The sequence below is a fragment of the Anopheles bellator genome, chromosome 2 (genome assembly GCF_943735745.2).
Source record: "Anopheles bellator chromosome 2, idAnoBellAS_SP24_06.2, whole genome shotgun sequence".
Lineage (NCBI taxonomy): Eukaryota > Metazoa > Arthropoda > Insecta > Diptera > Culicidae > Anopheles > Anopheles bellator.
Window position 1 is genome coordinate 68,743,827 of NC_071286.1, and position 25,321 is coordinate 68,769,147.

A 25,321-nucleotide genomic window follows, 5' to 3' on the forward strand; every position below is an offset into this window, starting at 1 on the left:
CGCGGCGCTATCGGCGGGATCCGATTGGTCATCGGCATCGGCCGATCCTACACCGCTGGCAGAAAGTGAGCGGTGCCCGTTACAAACAGAAGTAAACGCTCGTAAATCATCTCTCTGTCCGCGTCCGCGGTGGCCGCGTCCGGTTAGTTAACAGTGGCCTGTGTGGCCAGGGACACGCAGAGCAAAAGCGCGAACATTCCGGACGATGGCGAAGCACAAGACCCTCCCCGACAAGTCTGGCGGCGTGGCCACCATAACGTGGCACCGAGAGAGCGGGATAAACATTTAATTGAATCAACAAGAACCGGCCGGCTGGCTAGTCAGCGTTTTTATGCAATGCGAAGACACACATCGATCAGATCGTTCGGGGCCGCGATGGCGGTGTACGGCGTTGTTCTACAGCTCGCGAGTCCATCGCGAACGCCAGGATCCACGAGCCAATTTGATCGGTTAGTTGATTTAATCGCCAGATTATGATAATTATCGTTTATTAGCCGTTTTCGAGATTGCAACGATCTACGCGGCTAACGATCGTTATGACATTTTATAGCTCGAGGGTTCGAAGAGATCAAGCAGACATCGCTAACAAGGGCTAACCACGGAGACCGCAGACAACGTCGTAGCGGGCTCGCCTTCGTCAAGAGGCTGAATAACAATGCCTTCGCTTGTCTGGTGGCGGCTGGTATGCGAACGCTCATAATAAGGGGCTTGACCTATTCCGCCGTGCCGTGCTGCGGTATCCACCAGACATGTAGGAATATTTAGAGATGTCAAGTGTCAAACCATAAACCACACCTGCCCACCAGGACTCGGACGCGGCGTTCCGCGTAGTCGACGAAGCGACGGACTTCAGCACGAACTCCCTGGTGTCTAAAGAGAACTTACGGCCTCAGTAGTCCTGCTCTTCCACAAAAGCTCTCCAGATATGACATGTGACGATCGGAGCATTCTTTGTAACCCGGACGGATCCCGCCACCATAGAGGTTCACAGCGCATCCTTCACGCTCTGATTACGCCTCGGAATGCTGCCGTGCAGGTATAGGCCAGCCCAGAAGAGTCCAGATTTGTTGCACACACAATCCTGGGCTCCCGGGGCGGGTACGGATTGCACACATTCTTGTGGCTGACACTCGAGACGAGTGGCCATCAGCGATGGCGCGGCCCGAAGCAGCCTCCTCACCAGTAACCGGGCCGTTAGTTGCTATTCAGAGCAAGCCTCCTCTCGGGACGGCACCGGGACCGGGCCCAAGCCGTGGCTCAAGAAGAAAGCACATGGCCTGGCGCGGGCTCTGCGCCATAATTGTCAGGTTGCTCAATTCCAGAAGCTCTCCGAGGGCGCGACGAGCCAGCATTTATCGTCAATTAGTGATTGCTGTTTTTATCGCCATCATTAAAGCGAAACGAGCTGTGCGCCGAGTGCGTGGACCGAAAGCCAGAACACCTGCAGGCGGGCCGGGGCCACTCGGGACAATCGCCGCCAATGTCCGGCGAAATCAGGCGACTTCACTCTGGCAGTTGCCGCCTGGCAAGCCCGTGTAATGACAGAAATTATTCTCCTGTTTTAATTAAACCGAAAATTAATCGCCACTTGAGCAAGGGGAAGAGGACCCTTTCACGTGAGTGTCGTTCTGCTGACACGTTTTTTAAGGCACTACACAATTGACCTTCTCGAGTGGTTTCGGGTTTCCGATCCGGACGAAAACCAACCGCGCTTATCGCCGGATGACCATCGGATGATTATAATTTGAGACGAGTGAGCCGAGTGAGCCGAGCGTTTCCCACCGTCCGGGCCACGTTATTAAGCATAATTATTCAAAACGCATCCGATAAGTCCATTCATAAAACCTGACCAACAAGGTGGCATACATGGTTACGCAGTTAGAGGGGCCGACCGGCCGGCTGGCCGTTTGCATTTCGGGCTGCATTAATGCGCTCGAACGGAGGATCGCCGCGGTCGACCGGGTGCTGTGATGTGCCTCCGTTGATTGGAATCGATAAATCTCGCTCTGCCCTTGCAACCAGTTATCCTTCAGCATGCCCATCTTGGGGCAGCTGCCTTGCCCGGGGCCCAGGACGCAAGACCTCTGCCTATCACTGGCCACTTTGAATAGTTTGAGCTACCTGAAGTGTGTGACCTCGCATTATCGCGAAGAATTAATCTTGTTGTGCGCCCTTAAAAAGGAAACTGAGCCGACGTCGACGTCGGCTGAGACCACAAGAGGCGCGCCGTATCGCGAACGCACCTTTTGGTGAATGTCAGGCCACGGGATGAATGTGAAGGATGTTTTATTCAAAAGAGAAGAATAGCCCCCCGACTGCACAACAGAAATGGTACAAGGACGATAAACAAATTGTGCCGCACTTGCTTTCAATATTTTATGAATCGCATTTAAAGGGCTCAGCCTCATTGAGGCCGTTGTTTGTCGTCGGGTGCAGAAAGCATTGTGCCATAAGACAATGAATGGTTCATACATCCTAATTTGAGAGTACTTTCCGGGGGGAAGGATTTTCTCGAGCAGCACCCGATTAAAAAGCAATTCATCGATGGGCCGGACCAGCAGGACCCCGGCCGATCCTAATCCATTCGTTAGCCGAGCCGAGATTATCTCCATGACAGATGTCGAGCGGGAAATCTCGACAAGGATTATGGGTTCCGTACCGTTTTTCGTTTGCCAGCAAAACGGGTCGGCTTGCGGCGTACACCGTACCGTAATTATAAATATTGATCGGCCATCGGGCTTCGGTGAGGCACGAATGGCAAGTCAAGTGTGTGCGAGGATTTATGACCACGTCTCGCACCGCGCGTTTTTACCTCCTTCGGTCTCCGAGGAAAATTACACACTCCCGTTTTCGGCTCCAACCGACCGGCCGGTCGGGTGGAAACGTTTGCGAGCATACTGATGAGTGATGTGACGACAACTATGACGATGACCGGCACGTTGCTGGCCCCAGGCGGGCCACCGGACCGGATCTCCGGACCGGCTGGACAGGCTGCTGCTGCGCACAGAGAAAGGACAAAACATGATCGGAATATGAGCGTTTCCAATTAAACTTCCGAATCCTGGCAACCCTGGCGTTCGGCCGGCCAGCCAGTGCATGACGGTCACGCATGTCTGTAAATGTGTTTTCGTCACGTAGCCGATTGAAATGCAGCAACGCGGGTTGGTCGCCAAGCTGTGGGAAAATTCAATTAAAAATTTTCACGACCAACTCCCGGGGTCCGCAGGATAGCACAGATTGATGGGGCCGCACACGGTGGACGGTAGAGACCAATTAAATTGGACCAATTGGAGAGTGTTTAACTACGCCAGCGGGTGGGATTTATGTGTTCATTTTATGTTGCCGTCAACCGATCTTTCGACTGGGTTCCATAAATCATCACTCGCAACGATAAAATTGGGTAAAGCATTAAAAATATCAAAATGGAACAAGAGTGTGGAGAGTATGTTCGCAAACATTGTTTACAAGTTAAGCTTTGGATTGAGATTTTTGCTGTCATAATATTAGCATACCCCGGCCACAATGTGGCTGAAGTATCTAGCTGCTCGATGCCATGATGCGGCTCATGATTGACGTCCTCGGCTTGAAAAGCCCTTCGCATGCAGCCCACCGTGGCCCACAGCATAAGAAGGCACACCATGGCCTGCCATGTTCCACTTTACGGGCGCATTCTACTAAGTGTATGTGCCCCTACTTAGTGCGGTTGTCTAGGCGACGATTCCATTAAAACTCAAAATAATGGTGTCGTCTGCTGCTCGCTTTGAAGTACACGGTTCTTCACGAGCCCCTTGGCTGCTCTGGCTTGGGCGGTTCAGATCGATGGCTATCGAGGCGGGCCCACGAACGGGGGGAAGATTTTATGACGGCCCAGTAATCCTTGCACAGGGCGAGACTCTCCCCCTTCTCCCGTTTCGTAATGTGCGACGACGCCACGATACGCGCCGTCGCCGTTTTACGCCCGTTCCCCTAAGGACCCTTCTTCTGAGTGGCCCGCGATCGAAACGCGGTAATGGTTTTAACCTTTTATCGACCCCCAAGACTCTCTTCCCGACCTCCCCCTGGGGTCTCCGCGAGGTTTTTCCCCATTCGACTCATTACACAAAGTTGATTAACGGTTCGGTTACGGTGACGCGAAGACCGACGCCCAGGACGCTCAAGACGCCCAAGACACACACCGCCGTCGCTAGGATGATTGTAGGTGGCCCGCTCAATTCCGCTTCACGACATCGCCATATCCATCAAAATCGAACGTCGTAATGAGCGGCAATTTACTCCGGCGTGCAAAGCGTGTCATCATGCACCGCAATCAATTAGGGGTGGCCCCTGGACTTGGGCGCAACAGGTTCCTGCCGACTGGAAGAGCTGTGTTCACTTCCACGCGTGAGAATGTCGGGTCTCCGTTACGGCCGGGTCTCCGTGCCAGAAAATCCCAGAAAACGACCGTAATAAAAATACATGACGCTGATCCTGCCGATCGCAACCTTCGGTCGGTCGGTCCGGGGTGGTGCAATAATGTTGATCGCGCCAAGCATCGATCATCGTCTGCGCATAATAATTAACGAATCAATTTCGCGAACCCAGACCGTTACGCAACCTTGGCGTCGGAGTGCCGAGCAGTCATGCATACTTTGGGGCTGGTGGGATCACGGCACAATTGGTATATAATGTCTTCATGAGCCGCCCAGTACTTGAAGACTGTTGCGCACCCGATAGATGCATGCGTCAATTGCACATGCGCCGTGGAATGCGCCCAGGCAAGTGGTGTTTGATCATTTGAATTTTTACGGCCACCGGACCGGGTCAATTGCTCGCATCCGAGACCACGTCATATCCTCCACAGAACAGAACCTCACCTCACATTGAGTGGCCGCCGCCGCCGATAGGGCACAGTCGCGAGAGCTAATTTATTGGCAATTCGCCATCGGCATTATGAATTCAATGTCCAGGCGCGGGAAGGTCGCCAATGCAATCAGCGCCGATAGTCGATTTTATGGTCGCCCGGTCTTCGTCGGGCGTAACTCATTGTTGGGAGTTCTGCGCCTGGCCTGCCCTCACCGAGTTTGCCGAAGAAGGTGAAACACCTTCCCGGAGTCTATTAAAATTCATGGGGCCGGCTCTAGTGGCGGCCCCGTGGCAGGTGGACGATTAGACGGATCATGGAACGTAACGGGACGATGATCGCGCGCGAGCCGCTTTCGTCAAATACGGTTCGCTGTTTGACGAAATGGTTGTAATGATGTTTAATGGATCGGGCGCGCCGCTGCTGGTGGTGGTGGTGGTGTAGGGGCTCCGTTTGCACCGCCCTCTTGCCGTGGTGCCCCGGTGGTAAGTGGAAATGTCCGCAAATGGCGATGCCTTTTTATTTCCAACCACCAAGGCGCGTTTGCATAATGTCACCGGTTTAAGGCCATGTGGGCCATTGATAAAGGTGGCTCCACGGGAGGGGGGAGGTGCCCGCTGTTGGGGAATCGATTTAAACACATCTATTGCTGCTCCGCCTCGGCCGCGGACGCTCAAGGTAGTGCCAACTCCTTGCCGTGTTTAGAGAGACCCAGATTTATCTGCCCCGGTCGTCTCCTAGAACGGAGTCCGTGAGAAACTCTTACATTCGAGTGGGGCTTCAAGGGAACGGATAGCTAAGGGGGGGCCGCTCGATAATCAGCATAAGTGGAATGTGATAGAGTCAAACCGGTGACATTCATCTTGGGCCGTTTATGTCAGTCCAAACAAGCGCAGCGCTCACGGCGGAGTCACGACCGTGATGGATGGGATTATTTAACACGATCCGAATCCGGCGCAGTGCTAGATCAAAGGCGTCTCAATATTATTCAACTGAATCCACACACTCGGAGTGGAGTTTTCTGATCTTGCCCGATACGCGTGAGGCCCATTCGGATGGTGTTCTCCAAACGGGATCACGGCTTGGCAGTGAGCGGCGGGAAATCATAAATCGTGGCCGGAACATGGATTGATTAGATCGGGACCGGGATCGGGTGGCCGTCATCAATTCGGGAACCCTTCAACCGGTCGACAGAGTTGGGGCCACAGAATGGCACAACCAGAGAGAGAGAAAGAGACTCAACGAACCAGATCTGGACGGGGGAAAGCTTCTGGGCTTCTGTGGCCGGCCCTGAGATGGCCGCCCCAGGGTGCACGTCATAAACGATGTTCCCTGCCGGTGGCACGATTAAGTCGGCAGCCTCTTTGTGGGGCAGTTGCCATGCTACTTCGCCGAATCCGCGCTGATGACCTGCCAATCAACAAGTCGTTTAGAACTTTCCGGCGCGACGTTCGCCAGCGATGATCGCGAAATAATTTGATTGGAGCGGCTCACTCATTTTTTCCGAAATGAAACGGGAACGAAACGGGACCGTGATTAGGTTATATTTGGCAAACACTGGAACCCGTTATCGGTCTCCAGCGGTCCGTCCAAAATCGTCGCCGACAATCGAACTCCCGGGGATTCGTTTCGTGTGTTCGCACAACAACTAACGACTCCCGGAGGAGTCGAGGAGTTCCGGAGCAGCGTTCCAAATAAGAGGATGATTGCACTCGCGTGTGTATATTTGGCGGAGAAGGACTATGGTGGTAGCACGGTCGGGACACATAAATAACTTCGTTCGACCAACTTTCGGAGGACACGGAGCAGAGTTATCCTAACATCCGCAACAAAGCTCTCGCAAGCTGATATCAATCAACATTTTATCACATTGTTCACATCACACCCCGTTCCGTTCCGGGGCTGACCAATTCTAACGCCAGTCCGAGTTCGCTTCACATAGCGATGATATTTTATTGAATTATCGATGACTGGGGGGGTGCCGGCCAGCTATGCTTCGGAACAGGTGTTGCACCGAGCAAACTGGGCCCCGGGCCAATCGAGCGATTCGGTCCGGAACATTGCCGGAATGCTGCACGGAGAAAAAAGAATCTTTTCAAATTTAATTAAAATACCTTGCCCTAGAACAACCCGAGCGCTCTTCGTGTCCAAATTTGGCCAGGGTTAGGTTCAAAGAGGAATCACATCCGCTGGCCAGCCGAACCAGAGAGGTCTCATTTCCATTTGGAAGAACACGGGACCGAATCAATCTAATTTCCGGCTCACCTTTGTGCCACGCCACGCCACATCCCGAGACGTTTTAGGGCTGGTCAGCTCAGCTCGGGTCATGATTTCCGGTTCAACGGGTCTCGCATTTGAAACTCGATTGGAGCACACGGATTGCCGGTGGCTCGCACGGGGCCATAAAATTCCAAGTCCATTCCGAAAGGTTTCCAAAGTCCGAACGGTGCAGGTGCACAGGTCACTCACTAACGAAACGAATTTCAGCAATTCCGTGGTGATGTTCCGTGGCGCTGTTCGGACGGAAGCTAGATCTGATCCCCCTGGCATGTAGCATAACACATCGTAGACCAGCGTAGACCGATCGGAACGTGGAAGAGGGATCCGGATAAATTAATTTGTTTGTCTTCCAGATGTTTCCTACAACTATTGCACACCGCTGTCGGAATTCAAAGTCGGGGTTGTCGGGGTTGCTGGGCGGACCACGATGGCGTTGTTTAAAAAATTCCGATTCGAAAGAGATGCAGATCAGACGCCATCGCATATTCCGAAGCTCATTAGTCGAGGTGGGTCATTAGAAAGTGTTCTATAATTTGGCAAATCTCTTGAGGGCACCTTTCGGGCAATATTTCGAAGAATCAAGAATCAGCAAACTTTCTGCGGAATGATGATTATATGCCTGCGAGGGCTACATTAAGCAACTCAAAACTAGCAGCTTTGATGCGGAATGATTACACCCTTCTCGTTTGGGTAGTGTCGACCAGAGGAACGTTAACGTAGGTCGCAACGGTCGACAACAGAACCGAACCCGATTTTGGAAGCTGGAAGAACGAAGAGCAACCGATTCTAGCGCTAAGAGGTCTCTATCCCCTATCGGGGTTCCAAATGAAATCATATCAATAAACACGCGGCGAACGCTCGACAATCAACATCCGTCACTGTTTGGGATAGACGATAGTGCTTCTCGGGTGGCCCAGCCCAGAGATCAAGATCTCCATGACGGTGTTGTGTCCACTCTTCCCCCTAGGCTTGATGTTTGTTTTACGTTATTATGTTTTCATCTACCGACTCTCGCGGGCCGGACTTTTTTCCGCGAACTGAAGGTTTTCTTCTACATCATGGGTGGTAACGTAAATGTTTACTCGACTCTTTTTTCGCCTTTCGACGGATTCTAGCTGTCTCGGGTGTTCCCGGTGTTCCCGTGGACTACGCATAGGTTAGATCAATTTGGAAGAGGGAGGTCAACTTTGAAAGTAAATAAATCAAAATTTCGGGTTTGGTGGGGTTCCCAAATCGATTGTGTCGTGTGCAGGGCTTTAACAAACATATTAAACTTGTAAGATGCTAGGTATCGCATTTTAATGATTTCAGAATATCAGCCAAAAAAAACGTTCACAGCAAACACTTGCATCATGTTCCTGCTAGGCTCCGGCGAGATTCGAACTCACGATCTCCTGTTTACTAGACAGGCGCTTTAACCAACTAAGCCACGGCGCCGTTGTTAGCGTAGTGCGCCGTTAAGCCAGGTGATTCCATCACAGCATCCTTCTTTAAGGCGGCCTCATTGGAACCAGAGCACAATGCGCCGTATTGTTCAACAGACCCCGAAGGCGAAAACACCTTTCACTTATTTAAAGCACTTGGGCAAAAGGAGTGGCTAAAAATACATTCCACAATGGCCCATTGGTTGGCCCAATCTTTGAGGGCCTAAATGCGCGCTGTGAGAAAAGTGCAAACCTTCACATATTAAGTACCATATTATGGTATACAGAGGCCACTAATTTATGTAATTTAAATGTGACTTATATCACCTAACGCAATTCCAGGAGAGCTAGGATTTTTTGATTTATTGACCCCCGTTGACTCGGGCGTAGGCTGAGACATGTGTCTTCCCAACGCAAACACCGTCACCGACTGAGATCGTGTGCCGCTTTCCGGCTTGTCGATCGGGCAAATTAATCATCGATCGTGAAGCGCACCCCAAGAATCGGATCGATCACACCGCCATCCGAAAGCATGATCGCGCCCGGTTCCGAAGAAAGCGATCGCGAGCGCCACGCGTCGCCTTGTCGTCGTGAAAAGCATCGAAACCGAAACGACAGAAACGACGAAACAAGGAGAGCCGTTAGGATGAACGATGGACGTGAGCGGCGGGCGCGCGTGGCGAAAGTGGCCAGCACGGAGGAAAATTAATCACGGCAATTAGGGAGCGCGCGCTCTGGACAACGATTTTTCCTACGCTCCGCATGTGGCGACGCGTAGGATGCTGGCGTAAAACAAAACGGTCCGTGCGATACGTTCTCCCGATGGTGGGGTATGGCGGCCAGGAAGCGGGGTGTTACGAAGGGGGTCTCCCAATCCGCGCCCCGCGCACACCCAGCGCGTGATTAACGACTGGCGCAGCATATTTTTCTCTAGCGATTTATCATCGCGGACCGAAGAAGAAAGTCGACGATCGCATCGTCTCGCTTCCCGGCCGGATGTGCAAGTGCAAGTGAATTATGGGACACGATCGTCTTGTCCGCTGTTTCTCTCTCTTTCGTTTTAGCTCAATTGGCCATCAGACGATGTAACCAAGTTTCCTCGCAGGAAGGCAGCAAGCAGCGGACGGAACACCGAAAACAGGTGTCGTTCCGTAGCCATCGCTAGTGGTGGGTGGCATTTTCATTCTCTCCTTCTCTCTCTCCCTCTTTGGTTCTGTTGAAAAAAAAGCGGTCGCCGATTTTCCGACGTCGCGACAAATGAATTATTGGTTTCAAAATTGTTGGCACCCATAAAAACAAAACCAACCCGACCGGGCTCGGGGCCGGACGCCAACCAGTTTTTTTCGTGTCCGTCGGGTTGGTGGCGACGTGTTCGGTTGGTTGTCGACCCTGAAAATTATACGGTCGATTAGCATAAATTAAGTCGCCCTTTCGGGCCAGCGCACCGACGCGATCGCCTTCCTCCGTTAGCCGACGACGTTTCAAAACAATCGTGAACATGTTGTTTTTATTTTTTTTGGGTGACGATTGTGAGTTTTTTTTTATACTGTTAACACAATCGTAGTGAAATAAGCACAAAAAAAAATATGCTTACTACAGACCCACACGAGCAAACGGCCCAATAAAATGGGCACAAACGGCAAGAAATGTGTCGTGAACGAAGCAACGTGAACCGGGCGTCGGGCGAACAAATCAATTAAAATATGGTAATCTTCGCCGAGTGACATCGATGAGGCACATTCCTGCGAGCTGCCACGCCGCACGCACGCACGCACGCAAGAACCTGGCAAGAAAACGGGTCAGGGATTTGTTTTGCTACCGGATTCTTCGCATCGCATCGGCGAGCCGACACAGAATTCGGGTTGCATTAATCCACCTGCCGTGCGCCGCGGGAGGAATTCCAACGGTTGAGCAACCGCGGCGATGGTTCGTGACTAGGTCGTTCGGTAGCGACAGCTATAAATTCTTACAACGCAACACGCCGACGGTTGCGTCACCCCGGGCTGGCGATTGTAAAGTTTCCCAAAAACCCATATCAAGCTGCGCTCAATTTCAAATTCAAACTGTTCAAATATTTAGTTTGCCAATTGAAAACCGAAGCCGTCACGAGAGCCGTCCCGGTCGCGGCGAGTACTTCAAAAAGCAATAAAAATGACCCACTAATCGTTTCCCTATTTATCCGCAAACGAGTCACTAATTTGCATCTGGTTAGCGAACGGTCACGGCCACTCCGCACCGAAACGCGATAGCAAGCCAAAGCCCTTTTTTATGTGTTGTGCAAAATGTGGCACCGGTTGTGCCGTTAAATTAGTTGCATCGGACGTGGCGAAGTGCACACTCGGGCACGGTCATCGTTGCACATGCTGCAGCAGCAAATAACCGAACCGCCCGAATTACATCCAAACACCGGGATCGGGTGAGCTCTCTCAAAACCCACAAAGATGTCGACCATCCGTCCGACCACCCAAAGCGGAATGGTAAACTCATCGACGGTAAATGGTCAATATTTGCCAAACGGAAAACACCGCTCCGACTGGGGAGACCGCGAGAAGTCCACCGGCGGCGAACGCTTCGGGACGCAATAAATAAACTTTACCGTGATTAATTGTTCTATATTTAAATCTAAATTGCATCATAAACATCGCTCCGGCCCGCTGGACCTGAACGGACCGGCCAGACCAATCCATTCGCCGAGAGCCGGTCCCGAACGGTCCCAGAGTCCCGTGCCAGTTAAATGCCACTCTATGCCGGCGTTCCCGGGGGCGCGATTGTCGCCAGATGGACTCTCCGCCGGGAGCTGATCCGCGGAACGGATGTTTCGGAAGGCACTTTGATTTTCGCGGTCGAACCAGAAGCAACTCTCGGTAGTTCAAAGATTGACTGCAGATGCACCTCCCGGCCGGAAGATAGAGCATTTATTTGGATGCGTTCAAAATATGTTTTTTTTCTTTTTCAAATCTTCCAACTGCTTTGCGTCGGAGGACCCCGAAGTGAACGGCGACAGTTTACCGCGGTGGGAAGCGGCTCACGATGCGTGCACCGGACAAGTGCACATTTGTTATGCACTTGTGCTCATGCATTATGCAACTAAGTGCAACGGGCCACCGGGGCCACGATTGTCGGCCGTTGCGTTGCCGTTCTACGGTAAGCGGAATGCAACCGGGAATGCCCTTGCGATGCACTCTTCTCGCCCGGCAACGAATGCGGGGATGCATCACACGTCGACGCGGCCACAGACTGGACGAGAAGTGCGCCGGCGAAGGTGAAGCAAAATACCAGACAAAATCGTCAACCCGAACTGTGCTAGGTCGAGCGTCGCGAACATGCCAATGCATTTATGAGCGCACCTTCGCCTGCCTGCGACGGCCACAGTGTAACGAATGGCCACGTCCTGCGCGCCGAGTGCTGCTGGGTGCAGATACTATAAATTAGAATGAAGCATATCATATTACTATGATTGGCAATTTAGCATAAAACGTGACGAAACCAGATAGCACCAAATGGAAACGGGCTACCATGCCTCTGAGCCTGGCTAGAGAACTGCACCGGGCAGGAAAACTGTTTGTGTTTGGACCGGAAAGATCCACTCGGTGCGTGGTTGGGTCTTCATGTTGCTTCACTTCTCAACCAAGCATCGGTGGTTCAGTGGTAGAATGCTCGCCTGCCACGCGGGCGGCCCGGGTTCGATTCCCGGCCGATGCAAACCGTGAAACATTATTCTTATTCGTGTTTTTCTTCTGCTAATTTTAATTATGCTTTTAAACATTGCATTCCCAAAGGAACCATTCAAATAAAATAATCTACAGCATATTGCATATTTATGCGCACAACGAGCTTATCGAGCGAATAATTTACGATCACAGATCTCGTGGGGGTTATCAAAACTAATCACGGATTAAGCCGGTGGCCGTTAGTCGCAAAACGTGTATGTTGTAAATGTAATCTGCTGATAAAACGTTGGCGCGCGAGCCAACTTGACTCCATGCGACGATATGTGCGTCGCCTGCGTGTGTTGCGCTATCTAAAATGGCTTGTTAAAATAATCCAACCCGATGTTGTACACCTGGGATAACGGCACGAGGGATTTGGGGGCACACAATGTCAGGGTTATGTAACAACGGACCCAGTGTTCCACGGAGCGATGCATTTTTCCTGCCGCACACGCAGCGCGCGGTGCAAAGTTGTCCAAATTACATTAGGTGTTCCTCCGACTGACCACCAACAAAATTGGTGGCTTGGGAGCCCACCACCTCGGCACCGGCTCGGTCGGTTGGTTAGATAAATCAGCAAAACGGCCACGCGAAGTAGATGAGCTGCTCTGTTTAACATCGACACTCAGTTCCGCCCGCCGGATGGCGCAGCCCCAACCCAAACATAACATCACAAATTTGCGAAAGGAAGAGCGTCGCACAACAAATCATGTTATTCCGAATGACGACCCCGGAAACAAGATTATCCTAGACCACGATGAGCCCGCTCGGTCCCGTCTGTGTGCGTCGAGCATGAAAACTTCCCGGCCCTCGGCTCTGGAAGGACTCTGGACGGGCACGCTACCGGTCCCTTAAAACCGCTCGGTCGAAAGTCAAACCTCCAAACAAGCCACTTCCCGTCGGTGAACCTCGTTGAAGTTTGGAGCTTTACAGGGGCCCCGCACGAAAAACCCGGCCACACGGATTACAGTTGATAAAGTAAACACGACAGCAAAACATAACTTCCCCGCCGAGCGACTACTCCTGGCCGGCCAGGCCAGCACCGGCTTGCGCTGCTTAATTCGTGTGTATTTATGTCAAAAGCAATAATTGGCCCGCCGAAGTAGCATCTGGTCCGGGGAGGGGGGTTGGCCGCTAGCACGGATGCTGGCTTACTGTCGTCCGATTAAACATGTCCCCGCGCAACCCACCCACCCGCAGCAGTTAAGGTCTCGGGCACCGTTTCATTATGCTGCTGACCGGTGCGGCACACCCGACCCGAGAGCCTGCCAAAGCGGCCACCACACCGAATGCACTTTCCTGGGGCAAACAAAAAAGGCCTTCTCATTCATTGCAAATTTCCGATTGGGGGTCAGCGATGAAGTGTTTGGCGCCGGCCACTGAGCAGAGACCGGAGAGGCCGGTGGCGCCACCGAGAGGAGTTCCGAGAGACCTTCGCCATCAACGCACAGCGCGGATGATCTTTATGGAGTTGCCAGACACGGCGCGAGATCGGATCTCTCGCCGTGCGGCCTTTACGCATTCCGCCATATGCGAGATTAGTCGGTGCGGGATTCGCAGAACGAACGACGACGACGACGAGAAGCACTAGAGATGACGAAAGATGACAGCCTGGCTGGCCTTGTAATGGATCGATTATTAAAGGCAAGCCACTTGCTCTCTCTAGCTCTCTGGTCGAAGTGAGTTTTGCAAGGCAAATATTCTTTCCAGCATTTTCTCTTTACACACGACGGATGGTTTGTCAAGTCACAAAAGGGGCCTCTCCTATTAGAACGCGGACCGAAACGGAAAAGGATTTAATTCTAGAAAGGCACGGGTTTTCTTTGCATATTTTATCCGGCATCGTGGCGGCGTTTAGGTCTAAGGTCCCGTGCCGGTTATGAATGCAACCAATTTTTATGTGCATGCCGAGAGGGTTAATGGATCCGCAGGTTGCTTACACGGAGGGAGCACCCACTGGCCAGGGCTGGTCAGTCGTCAGTTGATCAATGTAGTTCATCTTTCGAACCATTATTTACCGCCCAGTGTTCACCCGGCCCGGCGGCATATTGACTTTTTGCCCGCGGCCATCGGGTTGGTTGCCGACTAACCGGCGGCGCTGTGGTCTAGGTCTAGGCGGCGGTCGATCCCTGAAGTGCAGCACTACAACCACCCGCCACATACACATGTATACAAATTTCATCGTATTGGGCGAAACTGTCGTCGGCAGACTGGTGCACTGTGGTGTGTGGTTTGGGATGAAAAACGCCACCGCCAGACCCAAACACCCTCCCCGCACACTGATGGCCTTCTGATGGTGATGAGGCGCCGCCTGGTTCCATATACCAACATGCACACACGGATATGCTGTGTGGGGTATGTCATTTTCCGTGGTCGGTGGCGGGCGCTGTGTGGCATCTGTTCGAGTGGTTTCGAATGACTCTACATATTGATGTGCATCACCCGCGGGCCACCACTGTCCCCCTGGCCACCCCGTGCGGTTAATGATCGAAGTGGTGAATTATTTTCATCTGGCTGCTTGTAATTAAATGCCATCGGCAATGGCAGCGCCAGCAAGCCAGGAAGCGTAGATAAAGGTCGAATGGGGAAAAGTGCATGCGGTGCATGCGGTGCATGCGGTGCATGCGGTGCCGATGCACTCGAGTGCACCGCATTGTTGTTCGAAGTATGTCCAATATCAAACGCGACCCCACTGCCGATCGGCTTCAACCTCCAAACTGTGAGTGATTTAGAAGCCAGCATGCAGATCATTGTGAGGATGGAAAATTGTGGCATAAAATAAGAGAAACTTTACGTTTTAATTCGAAAAAGTGCTGTTAAGTGCATTCCCACGACCGGGCGGGACACATAAAATTAAAATATAACAGACGACGACGACAGGGGTCCGAAGCTATCACAGCATCATTAGACTGAGGCTTGAAGGTGTGAGAAAATGCGTTTCAACACACATTTAAATAATTTGCATCACAATGCACCGAAAACTCATCGCTTTCTCATCCATCTTCTCACGGATCATCATTAACGGGTGTGGCTGCGTGACTGAGCGTCAAGAGTGTCGCCATCTTCACGGAGGGTGCACCTCAGGTCGGTTAACAGGCCGACCCCTGCACCATCAAATCATGTGACAATCATGTGACTGCCGCCAGCTGCACTACGTCAGATGGTGGTGCCAGAGGTCCGAACAAAAAAACGAACAGCGTGCGATCATCACCGTTGTCACCATCGTCGCCACAAATCACACGCTTTTCACCACAGCCAAGGCGAAGATCGAGCCCTCGGCTCTAATCTTGCCGATCCCTGCCCGAACACCAAGCAACGATTTAGATCGTTTTAGGCGAAAGAGAAAAGGAGGGCACCGGAATGCCCTGTTAAGCTGTCGATGATGATGACGACGGCCGACGGCGATGACGGCGAATCGGAAAGATTAATGCATTACCATTTATCACACGCGCATGTAGACGCATGTCGCCGCCATGTTAGGGACGGCCGGTGGGGCGCAAAAAGCCGAACCGAAAAACACTACGAAAACGGAACGACACATTTTGGATGATCGCGAGGAAGACGGGCAGGAAGAAGTGGACCGCACAACATGATCATCTGCTGCCACGACAGGCTGGCGACCGTCGTAGATCTTCACCACTTTCCCGAGTAGCCCGAGATGACGTCGTTGAGTTCGAGTTAACAACCGTTCCGAAATGTCAAGATCTGGATCGTCTTCTGCTCCGTCGTGAAGCGTGTGGCTTGCCTTTCCCCGTGGGACCCAGCGGAAGGATTAACCCGGACGGATGTTCGCTTCCCGTGGGAGGGGTCAAACGGGGTCCTCAGCTCGGGGTTTGTTTTGGGATTTTACAAAATTGTTACATACTTTCGGCGGCCATTACGGGCGGGTGCTCCTCACTTTCTCCTCGCGACACGCCACCCAAAGACGCGCGCTCCGGAAGAAATTAGTCGAATCGATCCGCCCTCCCATGGGGGCCGCGAAGAGTTCATCGACTCGGGGCCAAAGACGAGGCAAATAGAGAAGGAAAAAACAAACAGACGAAGAGGGGAACACTTTTCCGATGATTCAATTCCGATAGAAAATCGAAGAAAAATTATTCAACAACCCACGTTCCCGGCTTCCCCCAGGCAACGAGCACTTGATACCGATGGACGGACATGGCCTCCGGACATCGTGGCCCTGTGTTTGTCCAGAAATAAGCTCATAATTCAACGTACAATATTTATTTTTACTTCTCGCGCAGGTCGCTCAAGCCCAGGCATCGGGTGCGGCCGTCTGCAGGGTGCACATACTCTGGTAAACATTTGCCCATTTTATCTCTGGTCTGAGCTTCCCATATCTCTGCCCGGTTTCCCAGGGGCCCTTTCGGCAGCGAAAGGCCTGTTTAGGAGGCCCCTGACACCGCTTGGTGCGCGCGTCCTTACTTCCTCTCCACTGGGCGGAAAAGGTCAAACCCGCGCCCCTGCGAAGCGTAAAAAGTCGGCGGCAGTTCATATTTGTTGTTAGCTCAACGACTTGCTCAAATGTTTTGCTTCTTAGCTGCCTAAACAAAACAGAGGCTCCCGCACGGTGGACGCATGATAAGGTGGATTGAGACGTGGAACTCTCTTAATTAGAGGCGTCTTGAAGGTTGCTACCTAATGTTTGTTGTGCCCGCAGTGACCGCGCAATGGTAGTCCCCCGCTGGAACGTACGGCTTACGGCAATGTCCAGTGTTTTGTTGAGGAAATTTCTTCAAATATTCGACCACACCTTCATACATGTGAGCAATAGGTGAGTTGGTGACCAAAGGCCTAATGTTGCCTAATGAGCCTCTGTTCAGAACAGGTTCGTTAGAGAACGCGTTTCACTAGGAACTACACAATACACAACGAGAACCTTTGCTTCCTGCAGCTTGAGAACCCTCACTACCCCAAACGAAGTGTAACAAAAAAGGTTTTGCGGCACTTTCAAAGGCACGAACTTGGAGGATAAGTGCAATTGGTCACGGACCGTGATCTTAATCCCGCAAAAAAAGACCACCAGCGCCATTAAGAGATAGATCGGCAGGCAATTGAGACACACTCTGCCCTCCACGACTCTAAGCCCCAGGGTGTCGCCAGAAGCTCCTAAATTACGCGTGGCCTTCCTAAAAAGACCACGTTTGGGTTCCAAAAAAGAAGCAAACGAGAACTCTTGAATACCCGCCATTAAATTGGCTTTCCGCATGCGAGCCCGTCCAGTCGTCGAGAGGAACCGGTGGCTCCAAAGCGTTCCGTAAAACGCCCGATAATGCCGTTCGCAGGCACTTCAAACTGCGTTTGTCCGGGCCGCCGCCAGTCTTTGGACGTTTTTCGTAAATATTTAATGCATCAATTTTACGCTCAATTTCAAGCGGACGTCGTCTGAAACGGAGTCGGCGGCCATATTTGCGTACGGTGGCGTCCGTGACTTCACGAAGATACAATAGCGATTCTCCCCTACACACACTCCCATTTCAGGTGTACAAAAAAAAGGAAGTTTCTCAAAGAAGAACCTCCCCAAAGCGTCTCTTTGGTGCGAACGATAAAGCCATTCTGTCTGCCTTCTTTTTTTGGATCACAATCGAGGAACCGCGCTTCGCGAAACACCTCCGCCGAACGTCGAAATCGGTCGGTAGCGATCGCGGACACTTTTGACGGTGACAACCCAGTAAACCGGCACCCTCCAGGGAAGCATCTCGAATCCTGGTGACAATAGGTTCTCGAACGCATAATACCAGCGAGACATCATCAGCATTTTCAGTTGGTTCATCAACAGCGTTGTTGCTTCGAGGACTCTCTCGTCGTCGTCGTCGTCGTCAGGACGCCCAAACGGATACATTCAATCTAAATTTATGAATGTCAAACAGAGTCACACAATGGCACGGTGGCGAGAGAACCGGTCGGGAACATATCGGAAAAATTGGCTGGCTGCTGAATGGAACGAGCTGGTCGTTTGGGTAACACGAGTAGCGCAAAGTAAACATTCAACGTGGGCCCGACCGGGTCTAACAAGACATTTCGCACTGCCGAACGGGTCGGTAACGCAGTCACGGTTGTTGCAAGTATGTTGCACTTTTATTGCAAGTGCACCATGCGGGTTTTGTGCACCGCAGGAGCGCGTACCGTTCAGTTTACGCGTTACACGAAAAAACACTTACGGGCGGATCAAGAAAAACGAGACTAAGTAGATATCCGTCATGCATTACGTTACGCCGCTCTGCAAATTTCGACTTATTTTCTATTTTGTAAGAATGTTTTTTCGATCGCTATGTCAAGAACCGGTAATTATATCACGATCCATTGACCGATCTGTTAGGTCATTGGAATGTCATCAGAGTGATCCTCCAGCCCTACTTGAATACGCAAATTTTTAAGTTGGTGATACCACGACGCTTATGGTCGTTAGCAGAGGTCCTCTTCGAATTTTAACCGAAGTAACCGCGAAAGCTCGCCAACTGTGTTCGGGAGACCGTCCCCAAGATCGCACTCCTTGGATCGTTGAAACTCCCAGCTCCCCGAGCAGAATCGGCATTGGAGATGGTGTTGTGTCGGGTGGACGCGACTCACCATCTCGTTAACGACCATCGCGCGCCCATAATGGCGTAGAATGCCGCCCTCTCCCCGTTCGTGTTTTGTGTGCTAGGAACAAAACAACGGGCACCCAGGCACCGTCGTCAAGTCCAACCGCAGAAGGTGGGCGTCCTTGAGCCGCCTTGAGATGCCTTGGAGCACTGAACCCGATCCGGCGACGGCGGTGCTGCTTGACCAACGCCACACAGCTCCGACTTCGACTTCTCGATGGCTACGTACCAATGCGCGGAACCGCCGTACTCTAGCCCACCACGGACCTGAGTGGGTCCAAACGACAAACTGGAAATGAAACTAGAACGTGGTTTTCGCAGCAACCGCCAACAGATGGTAGCGTGGCGTTCGCCAACCCCCCGGGGGTATATGATCTCCGCGATCGGCGACCTTGACGAAGCTGGTAGCTGCTACCTACTATCTCAATCCTGACGGTTTCCGCATTACTGCGCGCTGCTGCCCGTTTTAATGGCCGTTTGCGGGATGCAAAGCGCAAAGTACATTAACATTGTGTATTCTCTCTCTCGCCGTCTCCCAGAAATGGTTCCTCGAAGCGGGGTTCGCCTGGTTCGTCCGAAAAGCTTTGTCATTCGTCGATTAACGCCGCTGAAGTGCTTCTATCACGCGGCCGCCCACAAAAAGGCTTCTGCTGGGGGTGGTGGTTTCACCGACTTCCCGTTCGCACACATTCGGAGACAACAACGGTGGCCGCCGGTTTAAAGGAAAACAATCGACGATCGGCGTCGTTGCGCAAGCATTTTCGTTCACCGAAAATTGCAAACTCACGACTCGAATCACTTTATAGCGCAGCGCAGTGCCACTGCGCTCGGTGAACCCGTTACAAAGTCTCTGTGGTGTCGTTTTTCTTCGAGACCACAAACATGGAACGACGGAACGAGATCAGGCGGAGGTTTCTGCAAATCATCGGCCGGCTTAAGAATTTCATAACTACATTCCCGGCCGGTCGGGTCGGTTAGTTAATGCTCACGCGGCCTGGCTGGCGACCGTCTTGAGACACGCCCAACATAGTTACGGGTTTGTTACAATTGGATCGTGTCTAGGTACTTTTGTATCCCTCCGTGCCGCCGAGTACCGTTAGCGGAGGGTGGCTCTGATCGTGGCTGATTTGGGACCTCCCTCATCATCCGTCGACAAGACTTTAACCCATATTTCATCGATCGTGAAAATCGGTTACACGATAGTGATGGGCCCCCGAGTCGCACTAATCGATGATGTGTACGACATGATAATGCAGTCGTTACACCGCACGTCAGCTGATGAGGTAAGTTCTAAATCCTATCAGGTACCCGAACCCATCTAGAATTTGAGGAATTCGCCGTGGCACGTGCACCGCCTGTGAGATGTTTGGCTGACGTTCACCTTATTGGGGAGGGTTCTATTTTCATCCTTCATTGCATCGCCGGTGCATTACTCACACATCACATCGCGTTGCACATGCCAGAAACTTTGCCCTAATTGCATTTCATTCCAGAGGGCCAACTTTTCCATCCCGGTTCCTGGTGGAAAGTTTACAGCGCGCCGGCACAGCATCAGCAACGCCAGCAACGCGAAACGAATCAACAAATCCTTTCAATCCTTCGCGAGCCAAACTTTGGGTGGAGTCAGCGTCATAAGCTAGATGTTTTACGGGCTGAGAGGTTCACTGGAGCGTTCCGGAACTCAACACCCACATCCGACGGTAATCCTCCTGTCGAATCCACCGTGAGACGGTGGATTCGCGCACGTCCATCTTTCCGCTGTCAATTAGTTTGATGGTTTCGTAAATGCAGCTCAACCAACTGCTAGTTACTAGACCCGTTTTTATCCGGGAGCCTCATCCAGGATCCGGGGGGAACGCTTGCCTTTCAGTGCGCGTCATGTCCACCACACAACACCATCGTTCCATCTACGGCCGCGATGAAAAGCGGGAAAATTCCAAAATAATGTCCCTCGCGCGAACTTACCGGAAAGTCCACCAGATATTGAAGCACATCGTGTTGAGCCAGAAGAACGCCGCCAGAAAGAAGAAGTGCATCATGGTGGCTGAAAAGAGCGAAAAAAGGCGTCGTTAGATAAAAGGGAAAACATTAATGTTTCGCTGAAAGGGAGAGAGAGTGTTGTGTTCCGTTCCGTTGTTACTGTTGCGCTTAGAGCCGAACTCTCCCAACCGTGCTGTAGAGCTCGTGATGTTTGGATGCTTTTCGGGAACATCCATTCCGAATGCACACCTCGTAGTCTCGAACCCGCGGGCGGGGGGCATCCTTGTTCGCCGAGGCAACAATCACCTGCTAGCTCCGGTGCGAGTTTTCCGCCCGGCTCGAAAGCTTTTAAGCGCCTTCATTCTACAGTTTTTTTTGGTTTTCCACCGACGGCCACTGGAAGCCCGATTTTTTCCGGATGTACGTCTTTTCACAATAGGTGTCTGGCTTGTTTTTCCTTTTCACTCTCTTTGTGTGTGTTAATTTTCTACCATTTTCCTTCAAACGACGGCTATACAAAAACACGAACGGAAGAGTTGATTCTGGTGTAGGATGCTGAGAACCACAGTTATGAGTGGTCAATCCATGCGCCATGAAGCCATTTCCATTTTGTAATGGGGCCTCTGAGTGTCGCAAACTAGAATATAGCATTAAGGTTCCTGGCCGTGTCAGGGTCTGTTATTACAAACCACTTCCAGCCCCCCAGATGGGTTCTCCGATCGTAGAAAAATAATTTAGTTCGCAGGTTAGCAATAATCGCTCGTCAACATCCGATCGTTCGACCGGGCCACAAAGTACGCCATTGCGATCCTGTGAGTAATGCCACACTCACTCACTCACTCACTGCGAGAGAATATTGTAATTAAATCTCATTAATCATCTAACCGGGCGATTGTACGGGCCACTCTCACGCGGACCCAGCGCACAGCGCGCTGTAATTAATATCGACAACTCCCGATCGACCAACATGACTGACTGTCATGCCTAACCACTGTGGAATATTTGCGTTTGAATGCGGCAACGTGACAGACTCGCGTGGGGCGCGATCAAGTATCACTCGCGTAGCTTACGCAACCGACCACCGGCTTTTCTAGGCTGGCGGCCACCGTAAGGTTTCATCCCAGGCAGGCGAACCCCAGCTGGAGGCGGTGGTTCCGATAACGAAAACACTAGGCACCATCAACGCAAGGACGTGCGAAGCCATAAGCACCGAGTGTAGTGGGGAGGGGCCCCAATGAAATAATTATCATAACTTCAAGCCAACTCCATTTCATTGCCACTTCACGCGAAGAGGCTCAACGTCACGACGAAATGCTCGTTCAAATTCGATTGTTTTCACCTTTGACGTAACGGACGCCCAGGCCCACGTTCGCGGCCGCGGAAAGGCCACGGGCTCAACGGTCAAATTGCCGGAGCCGTGGGGGCAATAGGGCACTGTTGATTCGACGAGGCGATCATTAGGGCGGACGGAATGGAAAACAAACACGGACGATGATTGGAAAACAAGCAAAGCATCGCGTTATATCACACACCAATTACCTGGCGAAGCAGATGAATTATGGATCGCTCGATCGCAGCGGAGTTTGTACAGCACGATCGCACGAAGGAGCCGGCACGATGGCAAAAGCTTCCAACGAAACAGAGTTCTGCAAACGTGGGTTTCGCAAATTGAAACCGAAATCATCCATTAAAACTGGACCACCGATGCTTCGCTGATTCGGCTCTTCGACAGAGGCACTTACGCGATCGCGATCTGTCAAAGGCACTTAGGCGCGATGGCGATCAGCTAGAGGCCGGGGATCGCGTTGCTCAAGTAGCAATCGGAACACACAGCCTTCAATTACCGACACATTGTAGCCAAGGCGGCATGTCATACTCTGGACACTGGGAAGCGATGAGTGAAATGTCGACTTCTGAAGAAACACCCCCGAGGGATCGAAGACACGCTTCTCGAACACGCTTCTCTAACGGGTTTCGCACACCCGTTCGCCACCATGATTGCTGCACGAGCGTGCCGATTAATATAGGGCCGTGCTGTTGGGTTAGTCGCGTTTGCTTCTAGTCCACCGAGAGCGTTGAGTTCAGCATCCATCAGCTGCGGATCGATCGACCCGTTGCATCCGCCGTGCAGAAAGTGCAAGAACAAACCGAATGATTGTGAAACGTGGCAGCAGCTCACTTTATGCTAAGTGCTCACCACCGTTAGGGCACTGCCACGCTAGATCTATTTCTGAAGATGCCGAGTCCGAGACCGGCGTCCCGAGGGTACATTTTAATGACGTCTCCGTCTCCCAGGGGAGTACGCGTTCTGGGGATCGGCCAACGAGCGAAAGAAAGTAGAGCTGCAGCAGTACGGTTGGGGAATGATATGGTGCCTTCCGCAGCATTTGCGCGGGATTCATTAGCGTGCACCGTGCTCCAAGAACTGATCACCACGCCGCTGGCTGCGATCAACAGCTGATAGCATCGTGATGCTGGGAAGTAAGCCCCACGACACAGCCGAGTCAATTTTGGTGTCTTCAGCTTGTGGGTCGTGATAAGCAATTAAGGTGAATACATTTGAAAGTATTAGCTCGTCTGCAGAAAGTGTGCTGCGGAACTTCCTTCAGCCAGCCATCGAAAGGCGGCAGTAGAACACGCCATATCGAATCACTCTACCATCCCTTAGACCTCGCGGGAGACGGTCGTTGCCAGTGTAACCATTACTGACAGCTCCAGCACTGAGAGGCCCAAGTGCCCGAGCACAACGTAGCGCTATCTTCCAGCGCGCGGTGGCGTTTGGAATAAATTTGCATCGTAATTTATGGTATTTAGCGTAGAATTTATTTTGTAACGGTTCGCGAGGAGATACCGGCGTCCCCCAGAGTCTCGCCCGCAGAGTACCCCTCCTGGCGGTTGAAAGGCGCATGAGTGGTTTCATTTGACCATTTGTTGCGCTGCGTGGCCGGTACTGTTTATTTTGGCATTTGCGCCGTCCCAAATACGGGGTGGGTGGATTTATGCGCCCACCCGCCAACTATAAGGCTGGTCGCGGGCAGGTGTCGGCGCATGGTACCGCCAACTCTTCGCCGATTCGGTGCTCTTTCTTCTTCCCGCACGAGGAGGCGTGCGGTGTGTGTTAAGTGTGGCCCAGTTTGGGAATTTGAAAAATGGATTTAAATGCGTGTCGGCCGGGAGTGTAGGCGCAACGTTCACTTGAAGGTACATCCCGAAGCGATCCGTTCCCCGGTAGAAGGTGTGGGTTCTTTGTTCCCCGGTAGGGGTTCCCAAATGCACCAAGAGCCGTTTGATATATAGAAACCCTCTCAACAAACGCTTGTCCCAAGCAGATAGAAAAAAAATATGCTCGGCTAAAGTGTAGAAAGGAGTCGCTTGACTAATAAAAACCTGTTGGCAGCACCACCGCTTAATTGAGGATAATTATTTTTCTGGTAATGAAATTTAAATCAAGAGATGTTACGGGTTGAGCGTAGCCCGGCGCACGTTAGCAAAAACACCATCAAAAGTCTCGCTCGAGCGGCCATAAACCGCACACACCGCGGCCAATCGCAAGAAAGTTGCCTTCGCCTGTGCATTTCGCCACACCGACGCCGGCTTTCGTCGGCCAGCATCGTGTACACAATTTTATGCTGGCCGCCGCCTCTCGCTGGTGCGGCGCAAAAAGGGCAGACAAAATTGGTGTTAATCGAGAGAAAGCACTTTGGCCGGGTGTCGGTCTCCAGGCGTCATTTGGAGTCGTCGCCGAGCGCGTGCGAACCGTGAAACATTTTCGTGTAATTTCCCAAGCTGGCGAAACTCGTGTACCGTGTCACGGGGCGAATTGTGCTCGCGGAGCGAGGGCGACTCCGATGATCCCATCATCGGACCCAAACCCTGACGGGATGGGTCTCCCGGTACCGTGTCATGATCCGTCGATGATCGTCAGCTGTGGTCTAACTTTCTTCTCGCGAGACAATCATCTTCATGCCTGGCGATAGACGGATGCGTCAAACGATCGCTACCGGATCGTGACGCTACGCGCACCATTTTAATGCGACCCGATCGGTGTCTGTTCCCAGCCCGTTCGATCGGCCGGAATCCTGACTCTTTGATGGTGCCACCTGGTCGGTGACGAATCGTAAAGATCAGAATTTATCCCCGAACCACCAGCCGATTTCATTAAGGTAGTGCCACCGAGCGCGTCGCCAACACGTATCAGCGTTGACCCGATCAGGGACTGTCACTTTCCAGCATCTTCCGCGAGACGGCACACATTAACGACAGGGCGAGCGAATGACATAAAAATCGTCTTCAACCATTCGCCCGTGTGGCGAAGAATCTGTGCCACCATCATCATCATCACCGTCGTCACGTTGGAAGGAAAATGATGCCGCCAGGTTTGTGAGCGAAGTTTTTCCAGCGAAACAAAAGCCGTTTCGCCGTTTAGCTAAAACGGCCCCATTCACGGCCGGCCGGCACAGTTTGTGGCCCAAGGAACATTCCAAAGCGACGGGCCCTCGATCG

At 52.1% G+C, this 25,321-nt stretch overlaps 1 protein-coding gene and 2 non-coding genes across 4 annotated transcripts in view; 1 reads left to right on the forward strand and 2 right to left on the reverse strand.

The window, feature by feature from the left end:
- LOC131209960 (probable G-protein coupled receptor Mth-like 1) overlaps positions 1-25,321 on the reverse strand; it is a 121,028-nt gene that overhangs the window by 46,546 nt on the left and 49,161 nt on the right. For both annotated transcript variants that reach the window (XM_058203135.1, XM_058203134.1), the window contains exon 3: positions 20,804-20,882. In XM_058203135.1, the coding sequence (XP_058059118.1) occupies positions 20,804-20,882 (79 nt within the window). The remainder of the gene's footprint in view (positions 1-20,803; positions 20,883-25,321) is intronic.
- Positions 8,484-8,557, reverse strand: Trnat-agu (transfer RNA threonine (anticodon AGU)). The gene has a single exon. It is a non-coding gene; the product is annotated as a tRNA-Thr (tRNA).
- Positions 12,176-12,246, forward strand: Trnag-gcc (transfer RNA glycine (anticodon GCC)). The gene has a single exon. It is a non-coding gene; the product is annotated as a tRNA-Gly (tRNA).